At 53.8% G+C, this 14,675-nt stretch overlaps 1 protein-coding gene across 1 annotated transcript in view; it reads right to left on the bottom strand.

Moving 5' to 3' along the window:
- Positions 1–3,686: 3,686 nt before the first annotated feature.
- The window catches only part of WNK2 (WNK lysine deficient protein kinase 2), an 87,235-nt gene continuing 76,246 nt past the window's right edge, over positions 3,687–14,675 (bottom strand). The window contains 12 exon segments of the mRNA XM_026447183.1: positions 3,687–3,704; positions 3,798–3,900; positions 3,902–3,938; positions 3,941–3,958; positions 4,052–4,171; positions 4,730–4,775; positions 4,879–5,049; positions 8,738–8,854; positions 8,988–9,156; positions 9,999–10,048; positions 10,608–10,901; positions 13,132–13,725. Of these exon segments, the coding sequence (XP_026302968.1) occupies positions 3,687–3,704; positions 3,798–3,900; positions 3,902–3,938; positions 3,941–3,958; positions 4,052–4,171; positions 4,730–4,775; positions 4,879–5,049; positions 8,738–8,854; positions 8,988–9,156; positions 9,999–10,048; positions 10,608–10,901; positions 13,132–13,725 (1,737 nt within the window).

Here is a 14,675-nt window from a genome sequence, read left to right as displayed (position 1 = left end):
CCTGGTTCAAGTGATTCTCCTGCCTCAGCCTGCTGAGTAGCTGGGACTACAGGCATGTGCCACCACACCCAGTTAATTTTGTATTTTCAGTAGAGACGGGGTTTCTCCATGTTGGTGAGGCTGGTCTCAAACTCCTAACCTCAGGTGATCCCCCCACCTTGGCCTCCCAAAGTGCTGGGATTACAGGCATGAGCCACCACGCTTGGCCTCTGAATTTTTTTAGTTCATCTTATCTATTATGATTTTGCCTATACACATCTTTTTGTACAATTCTTTCAGTGGTTGCTCTAGGAATTCCAAAATACATACTTAACTTTCCACAGTCTACTTGGAATTAGTAGTTTACCTTCCATTTGCCACACTGGTGGAATGGAAGGTTAAAAAAAAAAAAAAGGAATTAGTAGTCTATCACTTGAATTGGAATGTAGTAATGTATAGGTAACCTGCCATATCATAGTTGTGTTATATATTACATCTACATACATTGAAAGCTCTATCAAACACTGTTATAATCTTTTTTTTACTTCAACTGTCAGAAATGTTTTAAAGAACTCGAGGAGAAGAATAGTCTATTATATGTACAACTTCTGTTGCTCTTCCTTCAGCCCGGATATTCCAGGTTCTCTTCTAGTCTCACTTCCTTTCTGTCTGAAGATCTTTAGTAATTCTAATTTTAGAGTAGATGTGCAGCCCATGTATTCCCTTGGTTTTCTTTATTTGAGAATGGCCTTACTTCAGCCTCATTAGTGAAGGGTATTTTCCCTGGAAACAGAATTCTGAATGGACAGTTTTTTCTTTCAACACTTTAAAAATGGCCTGCTGCTTTCTTCTGAACACCACACTTTCTGGTGAGAAATCTATAGTCATTCGAATCACTGTTCCAATCTAGGTAATGCATAATTTTGGTCTGGCTGTCTTTACTTTTCAGCAGATTGATTTGCATTTAACCTATTTGGGGTTTGCTTAGCTTCTGGAATCTGTAGACTTGTGTCTTTCAACGAACTTGGGAAATTTTTAGCATTATTTCTTCAAATATGTTTTCTGCACTGCATTCTTTATCTTTTCCTTTTGAGACTGTAATGACACACAAGTTAGCCCTTTAGTTATTGTTCCACAGTTCCTTGAAGCTCTGTTTATTTTTTTCTATCTTTCTCCCCTGTTTTCCAGTTGGACAATTTCAGGTATTTTAACTTTCAATGTTAAAAATTCCATTTGCTTCTTCTTTGTATCTTCTGTTTCTTTGCAGATACTTTCTACTTTATCATTTGTTTCAAGAATGTTTGTCACTGCTTTTTCAGTTATATTTATAATAGTTACTTTAAAGTTTTTGTCAGATCATCCCAAAATCTACATCATCTTGTCACTGGCACCATGGCTTTTTCCATGCAAGTTAACATTTTCATGGCTTTTCATTTGCCAAATTATTTCTAATTCTATTCTGAACATTTTCATGACATTAGGAAATCCTGAGACTTGTTCAAACCCTATGATGAATGTTAATATTTTTGCTTCAGTAGGCAATCAACCTAGTTAGCTTCAGACTGCAAGTTGCAACCTGCCTTCTATGGGCTGTAGTTACAGGTCAGTTCCACTTTTAATGCCTTCACAGTACTAACTGCATCTGAAACAGGTGTACTGGAACCTGGGCGAGGTCTACTCATTAGCTCAGTTGCCAAAATTTCTTACACACTATTAGGATTAGATGCATGCATGCACAGATTGGGGGTGAGCCCAGGAGTCCATAAACAACTACAGGGTTACTCTCCCAAACTCCTTTTCTGTGCTCTCCATGATACTTCCTGGTTCCCTAGGACTCACCTTTCCAAACCTCTGAACAGAAACCACCCAATTCTGTGACTGTGCCATGAATGACAAGGTGGCAAGAGGACAGAGGAAAAAAAAAATGCGACAGGTTTTGGTTCTGTGCTCCTAAAGCCCTGGCTTCTTCAAATAAAGAATGGTTCTGTGCTCTCACTATTCTGGCTCCTGCATGTTCCTGTTACCTGCTGCTCCTGTTACCTCCAGAACTGTCTGGGTGCTGGTGCAAGAGAAGGGGGGTGAGCAATGGGGAGGGGTCTTCTCTTTTCTGTGCTTTAGGAGTTGCCTTTGCTGGTCTGGGAGCTGGAACTATAGGATCTCTCCTGGAGGCTTTCCTGCCTGCACCAAAGCATTTGCTTCTGGTCCTTGGGCTGTACTTCGTTCAAACCAGGAAATATCAGAGGAAAACATTCAACTCACCAGCAGCTCAGTGGTACTTTGAATTCTGGGGTGTGTCCCCAATCTTTCCATTGCTAAAATTTTCCCAAGTACTCAGACAGCTATGCCACACATCTGTCCAGGATTGACAGTGCATTTCAGTGGAAAGAAAAATGAGTGTGTGTGCTCCCTCTACCTTACCCAGAACCCAACTCTTTAGTCATTTTTATTACGTGCCAGATATTATATTCACAAAATTGTTCATACAAGTCATGTGAGGCCCAGAATAATATTCCTTCCTGCAGAAAGGACTTTCATGCACATGCCTGAACCCACGGCACTGCAAGACCATCCTCACGAGGAGCTGAGACGCTCTGAGGTGGGCTCCTCTCTCTGCAGGCCTGTCTCCTTCCCGCTGGTCCTTCCTTCTCCAGAACAGCACTTCAGCAAGACCACCCTCAGGGCCCTGGACTCTATAAGCTCCTTTTCTCTAGTCTGCTGAGGCTGCTAAAGCCACGCAGCCTCTCAGCCACCCCTGCAGGAATGAGAGATGCTCCCTGGGGAAAAGGAGCCAAAACTAGGTTCACGTCCCTATGTCTCCCTGGAGACACATTATTAGCCTGGATCCCAGCCTAATAATTCTCCACTATGATCAGATTTCAAATGCCTTCACACAGATGACTTTTATCATTTTTTGGTTATTCTTAGTAGATGGTTAATCTAAATTAACAGATCTGCCACCAATTTTTCCTTTTTTTTTTTTTTTAATACAGAAAGAAACCAGCTGTAACAGGTTTCCTGAGGTCACTCAGTGCACAGATGAAGGAAAGAGGGTTTAACTTCTTTCTATTACCCATACTGTCCCCTAAACTTACACCACAGTGTCCTCTGCACCCCTACGTCACAGGAAAAATTAGCTCTTAGAAGGGTTTTTCTTATAATTGGGTGTGTATGTATTAAAATCCAGAAGTAATATATGAACATATACTTATTTAAAAATTCAATCTTGTAGGCAAGGCTGCTTCTCTCTGATTTCTCAGCCCAGGCTGAGCCCAAGCCTTTTACCTGAGATCACCTTGTTTCAGCTCGTTGCTTCGTTTGGATTTTGTTATTAGGCTGACCTGTCCCCCATGGGAACGAATCTCCAAAGATAATGGGAGTCACTGGAAGCACATGATATGAAATTAAAAATGATTTACAGATATTTTTTATGAATGTGCCATAAGGTTACGTCAAGTTATATAATCAGTAACTTTCCCCTGCCAACTGATAGGGAATTAAACCTTAAATTTGTTCAAGTGACTATTTTCAGCCTCCCAAAGGACCATCAAGATTTAACTGACAGCCCAAAGCACGGGCTTGTTGGCATCTGTATAGGCAGGTGCAGGTGCAGATCAATGCACAGTGATAAACGTCTGTGTGAACACTTTAAAATCAGAGTCTCAGCGCCAACAGGGACTTTCCCACCCCACCCCCCAAAGCAAGCAGAATCAGCAGAGGCGTGTCTGCTGCAGGTGTGCGGCACAGAGGAAAGGGACAGGAGCAAGGAGTTGCCAGGTTAACACTGTGAAGGAAGGACAGTGGAGATCTTCAGCACACACCTGTGTGGCCATGCGAGCCACCTGCTTGGTGGGGTAACAGAGCAGACTCAAGCCTGGAGGCTGCTTTGACTGAGCTAATTTGGCAGAAAACAGGGATAGGAACAGCCCCACAGGCTTCTCTGTGCCACGGGTGACAGGGCAGGTGAGCCCCCTGCACGGCCCTGGGCACCGTGCACATACCGGCTGGGTTATGCACAGAAGGAGGCCTGCACATGAAACAGGGAGGGGCTTGCATAGGCGCGGGCTGCTCATACCTTGGCTGGCTTCTGGTGGCAGGGAGCTGAGAGGAAGTGGGGGCGAAGATTCAGGGGCCTCGGGTGCGGGGTGCTCAGCCACCGGACAGATGATGAACCACCTCTTCCCCGTGTGCAGGACTGAAGGGCAGAACAGAAACAGCACACTGAGTGAGTGAGCGTCTCCAGCCCGGTGTGACCCCCATCACCTGCACCAGACTTGCCACAGTGGGTCTGGGGAACTCCTTTACATTTATGGGATTTTCTCCAGGAAGGGTGTGGGCAGAGAACACTGTTCTCAGTCATTAATCCCCATCACTTCCCTCCTTGAAGCAGGTGGTTCCCCAGGCCCCTTGGTAAAGAAGCCTTGGTGATTGGCTTCTGCCTGCTCTTCCCTCACACCAGAGGGCAAGACGTGCACAGCCGACCTGGGGTGCCTCACTGGCAGCCCCCGAAGCTCCCAAGAGGACCCCTGGCATAGGCTTGGTTCCTGGGATGCCCAGGGCACCATCCATGAAGGCCTGATGCTGGTTGCAGATGACAGCTCCTCGGACGGGGCAGCTGTCCCCAGACTGGGGCCCCTGGTCACCACATGCTTCCATAATCCCCCCATGCAATGGCCAAACCCCTGATAAGATGTTAAGCGAGGACTTTCATCAAATGCCTGCGGAAAAGCAGGGAGGGAAGCTGCAGACTCACCGTTCTGCTGATACACAGGGGCGTTGGTTTGGGATTGCCGGCTCTCCTGAATGAGGTGGAGGGTCAGAAATGAGCTCACTGAGCTGCAGCGCCCACCTGCCCAGCCACCGCACTCTCGCCACATCCCACTCCGGATTTCACAACCTCACCTCCCCGGCGCCCAGGGCACAGGTGCTGAGGTGTGGCGGGCTGGTCCCTGGGTCGGAGCCACGGTCAGCATCTGTGTCCTCACTGAGCATGTCCTCTGCCTTGTCCATGACATCCTTCATCTGCTCGATGAACGTCTCCCGCTCGGCCTGCAGGATGAAGTCGTGCTCCACCTGCAAAGGGACATACTGCCGGTGAGGACTGCCCACAAGGCCAAGACCGCCCTGGGTCTTCATCCAGATTGACGGATGTCTACCCTGCACCAGGCCCCACGGGAAGACATGGTGAAAGGGTGCGGTCCCCAAGACAGAGGCTGGACAGCCCAGCAAGTGACATGGATGGCCCCAGGATGGGAGGAGAGCAGCCTCATCTTGAGAAGCAACTCCCTCCTCCAAGCATGGGACCTGGGCCAGCACTGCCCTGCCCCAGCTGGAGCTGGTTACAGACCCTGAGGCTGATCCAGCCATCTGCAGAACAGGTGAGTGCATAAGATGGAAGGGGCCAAGGATGGGGACTGGGAAGAGGGGAAGGGGTCCACTTGGGCACAGGTGCCCAGGCAGTCATGACAGACAAGCAGGGTGGGTTTGAAGGCAAAGGCTCCAGAAAGCAGGTGGTTGTGGGAGACAGAAAACAACAGGGAGATGGGAAGGTTATAGCAGGGTAGCCACACGTCACCTCTCAGTCTGTGCACCCCCTGCTCTCCCAGCCTTAGGCTTTGACTTTCAACTATGGCCCCGGCACACAGGCAAGCGTGGCCTGATGTCCAAACGAGCAGCTCCTGTCATGGCTGAGGGGAGGTCCCACACCATAGCCTGAATGCCACAAAACCTCCAGACCAAGGACTCCGGACACGTCCAAGTCCCCAACTTTCACAATGGGCACGTGACCCCGGGCTCACACCCGGTTCTGGCTACATCCTTGGCCACGCAGGCAGAGAGAACGCTGTGCATCTCATAAAACCATACCAATGAAAGAGTTCAGCCTGTGCCACCACCCAGTGGGGTCCAGACCTTGCCCCTTTCCTGCCATGGTACCTCCTCCCATGCACTCACCTCTGCAGTCACCAAGATGCTCTGGGCCCTGCCTGGGGCATCCGTGGTCTCAGATCCCTTCTGGGATGGGCACATCTGCCCTACAATAACCAGCTGGCTGCAAAGCAGAGCTCCTCTGTGCTCCACACTCCCCTGGCACCCCAGACCCCAACCCCAGGAGCACCACCTGCATATACCCCTAGACAAAGTGCTGGCTTGTGCTGTGTTCGGTGATTCACTGCTTAATTTAGTGTAGCATGTGACTGCGATGTTGTCTAAGAGGAGTATACTGTGGCCAAAGTTGGAGCATCCAGCCAGCTGTGACTGGAGTGCCACATACGAGAATTTAAACAACGTTCCAATTTTGTGAAACTTTCACTAAACAAAACTGAACTAGAACCCCTTTGCAACTAGAAAATGTTTTCCTATTATGTTTCTTTTTAAGTATGTTGAGAATAAAATTAATTTGAAAACAAAACAAAAATCTAACAATACAGGGTCCAGGTAAAACCTGGCATTAGAATCCACACCAATTAAATGAAACTTCTGCAGTTCCACCTTTACTAAGGGGCTGGCAAGGTCGTCAAGGTCAGAATGATGAATCCAAGGCCTGCCTACCTCTAACCACTGATGGGACATTCAGGACAGCTGCTACCTCACGCTCACAGGAAGACAGTCCACAGGGCGGGCAGAAGCTTGTCCCGCTGGCCACATACCCACCCTTCAACTTGAGTCCCTGGAGCCAGTCTGTCCCTGGGATAGGAACGGGCTATGAGGAGGAGGGCTGCTGGGCTGTTTTTACAGACCAAATTTGTGTATCTGTAGCATGCTTACTTCAGACAGGTATGTTAGGTGACTTGGTTTACTAAGATGACAGAAAAAGCAATAAAATCAGAGGAGTATCCGAGTGCTGAGTGAAAAAAACAAGGCTTGAGAAGATGCTATTTTTACAAAGCACACAGCTAAAGATAGCCACATTGCTTACTGTGCAGGACTTACATGTGTGCAGCTCACAAAGACTCACACACAGAGACACACAAGAAGACCGAAAACCAGGGGGCCAGTGGATACGACACAGGCCGATGTGGCTGATGTCGCGTGTGTGGCTTCCTGCTCCGGCAGGCAGGCGCTGGAGGCGTCAGCCGCACACGCAGCATCAGCCGGTGGCTGAGTGATAACTTCACGGGAAGGCACTTATTATTATGCTTGATCCTGTTTGAAACGCATGTGTATAAAGTAATACAAGACACAGGTTAAAAACACAGTAAGATGAGAGAAGAAATGTTCTCCAGTTTCAGCGGCCCAGTGAGGACCTGGTGTTTGTGCTGCACTGACGAACCAGCTGCTTGCTGCTGACAAAGACTCCTCCCTGACTGAAGCACAGCTGGCGCCTCTGACCCTCCAAATAGGCCCCATCACGTCTTCAGCCTAAGCCAGTCGTAGCAAGAATTTCCAGCCTTTGTATCTGACTGTATTCCTCATCTCCCACCTTTGAAGTTGAACAAAGCCTCTCACTTGCCCCCAGCACGGATCCTGTTATGAGAGTTTCTCCAGAATCCCCAACCTTGATGTCTCCTCTTAACTATTTTCCAGCCACCCATCACCATGCTGCTCCTCTGCTACCAATCCCCTGTGGTCTCTGCGGCATTCGGAGTTAAACTCATTCTCTCTCGCCTATTGCCACAGTCCTGAATAAAGTCTTCCCGACCACTGTAGCAAGTGTCAGAAGAATTTCTCTAACGCTGCAGGGGACTATGCCCTGGGCCTGGGCTCTGGGAGGGCTTTGTCCAAGGTGTCTCTGCAAAGCAGACACTAAGGGAGGGACTTGCTTCCTAGGAGCAGAAAGCCAGGGGCTTCCCCTGCAAAGCCCACAGGAGGATTTCATGAAGCCAGGGCAGGGGTGGCCAAGGGGATGCAGCCCAATGGGGGCAGCTTTCTGACGACGTGCAATGCAGCAGCCGCAGGCAGGCACACGGGGCAATCTATCTTACTAACTTGAATGGAATATTCTATTCTCTACTCATGCTGGCCCACTTCAGGCACTTGGTGGCCATCTGGAGTAAGCGCTCCAACACTGTCCAGTGTGCTGCTGGCCCCTTTAGGACCTGGCTCCCTACACCTCACTCATGCAGGAATAATAGTCTGGGGAGAATGTCCTCCTGGGAGGCAGTCATGGATGCACCAGGAAGTGTGAGGAACACACGTGCATCCTTTCCATGTCTCTTTGTTGTGCTTTCAAATGGAGAGTTTCTGAGGGCCCAAAAACCATCCCCACTTCTAGCCTGGCTCAGGTGCTGGGGACAACAGGTGTGGGGCTGTGAAGGCCTACAAGGTGCTCATGGACTCAGGGTGGTCTGCACGGGCAGGGAGAAGGTGGCTCCAGAGGGAGATGCAGGCAGAGCTGGGAGGGGATATGGGACACGGGTCAGGGCTCAGAACCTGCACCCCAGCTGGCGAGGCTGGAGGAAGCTCTAAGCAAGGACCACAGGACATTAGACTCCAGGATGTCCTCCCCATGCCTCACTCAACGAACCTACCCACAAGGCCTCCTTTTATTTGGAGGAAGGGCTCAGATGTTCCCGAAGCCCTCAGGGAGCAGCATCTTAGAATGGTTAGAACATCCTTCAAGCTGTTCTTCCAAATCCAAGGGGTTTCCGCCCAGTGTGGGGAAGAGCCCGAGGCGTAAAAGGTCAGCACTGTCCCGAAAAGCCCCTGGGCCAACCGACACCTCCACACAAGGCCAGGCTCGACAGGTGACCTGTGGCGCTCTGCTCAGGCCCACACGTGCCCAAGGAACACCAGGAGGCAAGCCACCCAGACTCAGCCTCACCATATACGTGGCAATCTCATCAGGTGCGTCCCCATCCAAGTCGAACTTGAAGGTCACCATCTTGTGGTTGTGCGTCTCCAGCTGGCACTCCACCATCTTGTCCCCAGTGTTGCACACCTGGAAGGGGCACCATCAGCACCCGCCATGCGCGCACCCGCCACGCGTGCACCCGCCACGCGCGCACCCATGCGCGCACCCACCACACGCCCACCCCCCCCCCGCCACGCCCCCGCGTGCCACGCCCACTCACGTTCAAGATGGTAAGCCGGGGCCGGCTGGCCCTCTCCTGCCGGGAGCGCGCGCGCGTGGACCTGCGGTGGTGTTTCCGGGCTGCCCTGCCCTCCAGCCTGCCCCCTCCAAAGGCGCCTTCGCAGCTGTCACTCAGCTCTTTTCCAGAAGTGACATCAGAACCTCCGTAGCTGAGCAAAACCCAAGAACATTAATGGCACCAAAGGACAACCAGCACGTCGGCAATGGTGGGGAAAGTCAACTTCTTCGGAACAGTCTGGAGTCTCCAGGGCCCAAATGCGTGACCTACAGAGGCAGCCCCTGTCCTGTGCGAATACACCAAGCCTGCTTCCGGGCCCTCACCCAGCTCCCAGCTGCACCCCAGTGGCACGGGCAGAGGGAAGCACAGGCTTCCTACTAGCTGCGTGACCTTGGTCCTCAGTCTCCTGATCTGTGAATCTGCCCCTGTGCCTCAGTTTCCCCATCTGTGCCACAGCAACAGAAACACATCCACCACTACTGTGAGGCCAATTCATTTTGCAGTTTGCAAAATGCCAAGCACAGGCAGTGCCCAGAACCCCAGAAGGGTGGAACAAATGGTCACAGTTCAAAAAAGGACACAGTTCATTTTCTGAAACTCCTCTGTCCACAGCCCAGGAGGCCAGGAGACCCAGGATATGGGCTGGATTCAGCCTTGTACATAGGGAGCCACCCTCCCAGCCCCCTCCTAGCCTCTGGGCACTGCCAACTCCCCCCATAGCCTCTCCGTTCTGGAACATTCTCAGCACTGCAAACCAGAGCAGGGACCCAGAGCCCAGCCAGGGGCCTCTGGCTACCAAACTCCAACAACAGACAGCAAGACCCAGAGAGAAGGCCCCTGAGGCTCCACCAGGTCAGGTTTCAAAAACCCCTAATGGCATCAGGGCTAACTGCAGTGGGTTCCAGGTGAAGCAGCGGCAGGAGCCAGGCTGAGTGGCTGTATGGGCCTGTACCCCCACACCCATCCTGCGAGGTCGAGGCTGGGCCACAGTACCTCTCACAGCTCTGCGGGAGGCCGGGCGGCTTGTCCTGTGAGGCCTGCTCCTGAAATAAAAACCCAGAGAAAAGAGAACGGGTCATGCGGGCTCCTGCCTCCCTGTGGGCACAGCCGCGCAGTCAGCTCTCCCTCCCCACCTCCTCGGCCCAGCCTGCTCCCCTGCTTTCTCCCGTCTCTTCTGCAGCCAGGTGGGTACGACCCGGGGGGCATCACAATGGGAGCAGGTATGGAGGTTTTTATCTTGTTGAAACGCTTGGACCCAAGTGGATTAATAAAAGCTGGAAGCGACTTCCTTTCCAGAAATGTTAACCCACTTTGATCATCCCTCAAAAGGGACACATTGGTGCTATGAAAGCTTTTCACAGTCTCTGGCATCCTGTCCCAGGGAAAGCATCCTCTAAACCTGTATCTATAAAAATCACACCCTCCGTCTTGATGTGGCTTACAGAAAGTATGAAATCTAGGGAGAAGTGAGAACAGAACCTGGGTGACTGTCCCAGAGCCGAGCAACCCCAACCTCTAGGACTAAGACCCCAGGTCACTGTGCAGACCCCCGGTGGCCGCAACTGCCCAGTCATGGGACAAGCTGGGGGGAGGGGCGCACACCTCTTGGGCTGGTTCCACCGTCAGCTGGACAGCTGGGCAGGGGCTGGCGATCCCGGGCCCGCCAGGCAGTGGCGGGTTTGCTGGTGGCAGAAGCGTGGCGGTCTGGGTGGGCACACTCTGCGCAGAGACGGACACCGTAGCCAGGGAGCTGGGGAACTGAGGCAGGAGCTCAGGGGCGGTGGGCAGCAGCACTTCCGGCAGAGGCGGGGAGAGGACCGCAGCCGGTGGCACAGGCACAGTGGGGACCTGAGCGGCGACATCCACAGCATAGGGAGCTGGGTGGCCAAGCAGAATCTGGGGGCACAGAGGACAAGATGCAAGTGAGGGCCGGCGCTGCCTTCACTGAGGGGGCCGTGTGCCCAGGTGTATCTGGGAACACCCAGGCCAAGATGGGAACGCCCCTCTCCAGTCCACACCCTCCCCAAGGGGAGTCCCTGTCTCAGAGCACATTTAGCAGATGGAGTGAGCAGAAGCAAACAAAAATAGGCATTCTCACACCCCTTTCTGTGGAAGAGTCTATTTGTGTGGAAAGGTCAGAAACAGGGCTCTATGAACCTGCCAAGCTTGGTTGAAGGGTCAGAGAAGAGGACACACAAAGCATCAAAGCCAGGCCCCCACAACCCCTTGGTCATGCCCCGTCTGGCCCCCCGGTCAGAGCACGCATAGGGCCTCAGAGTGCGCACCGACACCTGCCGCCTTCTGGAGGGCAACAGCGGCTTAGGCTTGGCTTTCTCACTGTTCTCATCTCCCTCTAAAAGCTCTTTGGCAGTGAAAGGTAAGACAAGTGGGGCAAGAGGAACCATGGATTGGAAAGTGCAAGTACCCTCTGTCTTCTGCCCCCATTTTGGAGTCGAGAAGGCTGAAAATTTAGAGGAACTTCTCACCTCTCAGGGCTGGAAGGAACAGCCACGTTCACTGGGCCTGCTGGCCCTGAGACCCTGTTGGCAGCCAGCGGCGGGGTCAGAAATACCAAGCCCCAGCCTGGTCGGTGGCCACTTCCCTCCCGGACAGACACCCCAGCTGCTGCATTCAGGGGACCCCACGGGGTGGCCGGCCCAGCTCATCAACAGACTTCTGGACCCTTCCCCAGCCAAACAGCAGGGTCAGCCACTGAGTCTGGCAGTGACCCTCACATGTCACAGGGCACCCCTCTGTAGCCACTAACTGTGGCCAGAAAGGCTCTTCGGGTAGGAAGGCCCGGACAGCAAGGTCCCCCTCCTGCTCCCTGCTGTGACCCTCGGCTTTCTGAGAAACAGACCTGACTGTGAAGCAGCGGGCTCTGAGCTGCCACTGAACCTGCTGGAACCAACAGTGCTTACTCAGGTGGGCTACATGTAGGATGGACGCGATTCTTCCCACTCACTGTCTAATCAAACGCCACCCTGCTCTCCAGTATGTACCACCCCTTCCTTCTCTACACACAAAGCCCTCTCCAGGAGGAACGGTTCACAGTGGCGCAGCTCACTCCAGACTGGATTCAGCACTAACAGAGCTGGGGGGCACCTGGCACCAGGGATGCTTCACCCCAGACCCCTTCACGTTAGGGCCACGCCAGCCACTTTCCTGCAGAGGCTAAGGCTCGAAAGGCAGGGCTGTGCCACAGTTACAGGACTGACAGGGCTCAGAGCTGGGGTAAGGCCAGGTAGGAGGAGGTCAGGTGAGGAGGCCCAGGTGGGAAAACGCCAGGAAGGATGGGACCCAGGAAAGGAGGCTCAGGTGCGAGGATGCCCAGGTGGGAAGGCTCCCATGCCAGCCCCTCTCCCCTCACTCAAGTTTGAACAGAATAGTCTGCAAGCCCCAACACGTGAGTGGACTGGGCAGGGGTGTAGACCCCTGTGGGAAGGCCCCCCACCAGCGGGGTGCGTACCCTGTGTTCCAGAGCGCCCCTTCACAGCCAGCCAGCGTGCTGCCACGAGGTATCCACCTGACCTGACACCAGGACATGGCCCCAGGTCCCACCATGACCACCCTTGCAGCCAGCAGTGCCATCTGCCCCCAGGCCCCACCCTGCCATTGGCCTCGCTTCCTCGCCCTCCCTAAGATGGGGTTGTCACCCTGCCTCATCCTGACAAGGTGCTCTTTGAAGGGCAGACCTCAGACAGACGCCCTGTGCCCCAATGCCAGCCACACCAAGGCTGCCAGACTGGGCCTGGGTGAGGGCAGGTACAAAGACACCACAAGAGCAGGGGCCATAGAGCCGTGGGAAGGGAGGGACACAGAACCTATCAGACACGGACTCCTGCATCTCCTGAGCATTCAGAACACGGAGGAGACGCAGATGCCCCGCGCTGGCGCCAGCCCCCACCTCCCTCAACCTCACACACATCTCTTCCTGAGAGGGGCGACCCCAGGCAGAGCTGCCTCCTTGCCTGGCCCCCAGCTGCCCCTCAGTCAAGGTGCTCAGGGATAGCACAGGCCCAGCGAAGGGAGCAGGAGGACAGAGCAGCCAAAAGTCCTTTGCATCTCTGGGTCCTGAGGGTCCCCAGACGCGGGGAGGGTGAGCCCCTGCGCAGCAGGTGATTACCTGGCTCCCTGGTGCAGCAGCTGGAGCAGCTTGTTCAGGAAGGTGGGGCTGGAGGGGCTCAGGGCGCACAGGCAGTGCCGGCTGCGGGGGCAGCACAGGTTGTGGGGGCAGCGTGGGTTGCGGGGGTAGTGTAGGTTGCGGGGGCAGTGCCGGCTGGGGAGGGGTGGCCCTCATATTCTGCACCGTGTGGTGGGGGGAAGGAGGGACATCTGTGGGTGCCATCTGTGGGAAGGCCACTGGGTATACAGGCTGGGCCGGGAGCTGGGCCACGGCAGAATGAATAGACAGGGCGGCCACGCCCGGTGGGGCCACGGCCAGCAGGGGGATGGTGGCCGGTGCATTTGGCACGATGGTCCTGCAGGGCACGGCCAGGGGTGCCCCAGGGGGGTGGGGCAGCTTCACAGCCTGCAGAGGCAAGGCTGGGGACGCAGCGGGGAGTGGGGCAGCGAGGCTCGGCAAGATCACGGCTGGAGAGAAATACTGAGGCGGTGGCACGGGAGGCACAGTCGCGGTCGGCAGGTCTGGGAGGGCCGGAGGGAGGCCGTCGATTCCCGCCAGGGGCGTGATGGGGGGCACCACAGGAATCGGGGGCATCTGAAAGAGACACAGAAGTGTGTCAGTGTGGGCCCCCAACCAGGGTCCCTGACCACAGCACTTGCATGCAAGGACAGCCACAGTCACTGGGGACGAGGGGACATGGGATGAAGACAGCATGACCCTTTCCCTCCGAGACACCTTTGTGTAGCTGCTGTTGAAGGGAACCCAACGATAAACCCAACAGAAGCAGAAATCCCAACCATGTAAAGCTCTTCAAATAGAAAAGGAAAGTTGGCAGGCTGGGAACGACCTGACTCCTAGTCCAGCGCAGGGAGATCTCCCTGTGTCCACACTCGCGACAGCCCTGCGGGGAGCTCTGAGGGAGTCAGGGCAGCTCACATGGTGTGAGCAGCAGGAGCAGTGACCACGAGTCATAGAGGAGTGACTTCAGAGCCCTGGAGAGTTTTCATTTGGAAGGGCTGGGACTGCCAGAGCCACCAGACTGGCCCTGAGCATCTGAAATCACCTTAGCCTGATCCCTGCAACATGCACAAATTCAAGCTGAAACCTAACTTCTCAGAGGGTTCTCAGAGAAAGCAAATCTTTGAGCCACCTTAGCTGGCTCCGGGGACACCCCTATCCTGTCCAGCATTCCCACAGCAGGGACTCCCGAAGCCTCGCCTATATCTTCTCAGCAATGCATGTGCCTCCCGGAGGGGGCTGACGCCCGGCCACGTGGACTTAGCATTTCCATCTTTGACAGCCTTCCCGTGCATGCTGGTGTGTGCCACGGCCTACACCTCCATGCAATCAAGAGGCAGCACAAATGCATATGAACTCCTGTCTGTCTGAACGAGCAAGACCATGATTTCACTAGACTCTGAAGCTGCCTAACGTCCTGTGGTGACATCTGGGCCTGAGCAGGGTGAGACAACACAAAAGAATCTTCCAGGTGGGGCTTGTGAATCATGGGAACACTCGCTTGCCCCATCTTCAGAGTGAAGCAC

This window comes from Piliocolobus tephrosceles, chromosome 14 (genome assembly GCF_002776525.5).
Source record: "Piliocolobus tephrosceles isolate RC106 chromosome 14, ASM277652v3, whole genome shotgun sequence".
Taxonomy (NCBI): domain Eukaryota; kingdom Metazoa; phylum Chordata; class Mammalia; order Primates; family Cercopithecidae; genus Piliocolobus; species Piliocolobus tephrosceles.
Note: the sequence above shows the minus strand (reverse complement) of the source record. Positions and strands in the feature narration are given on the sequence as shown.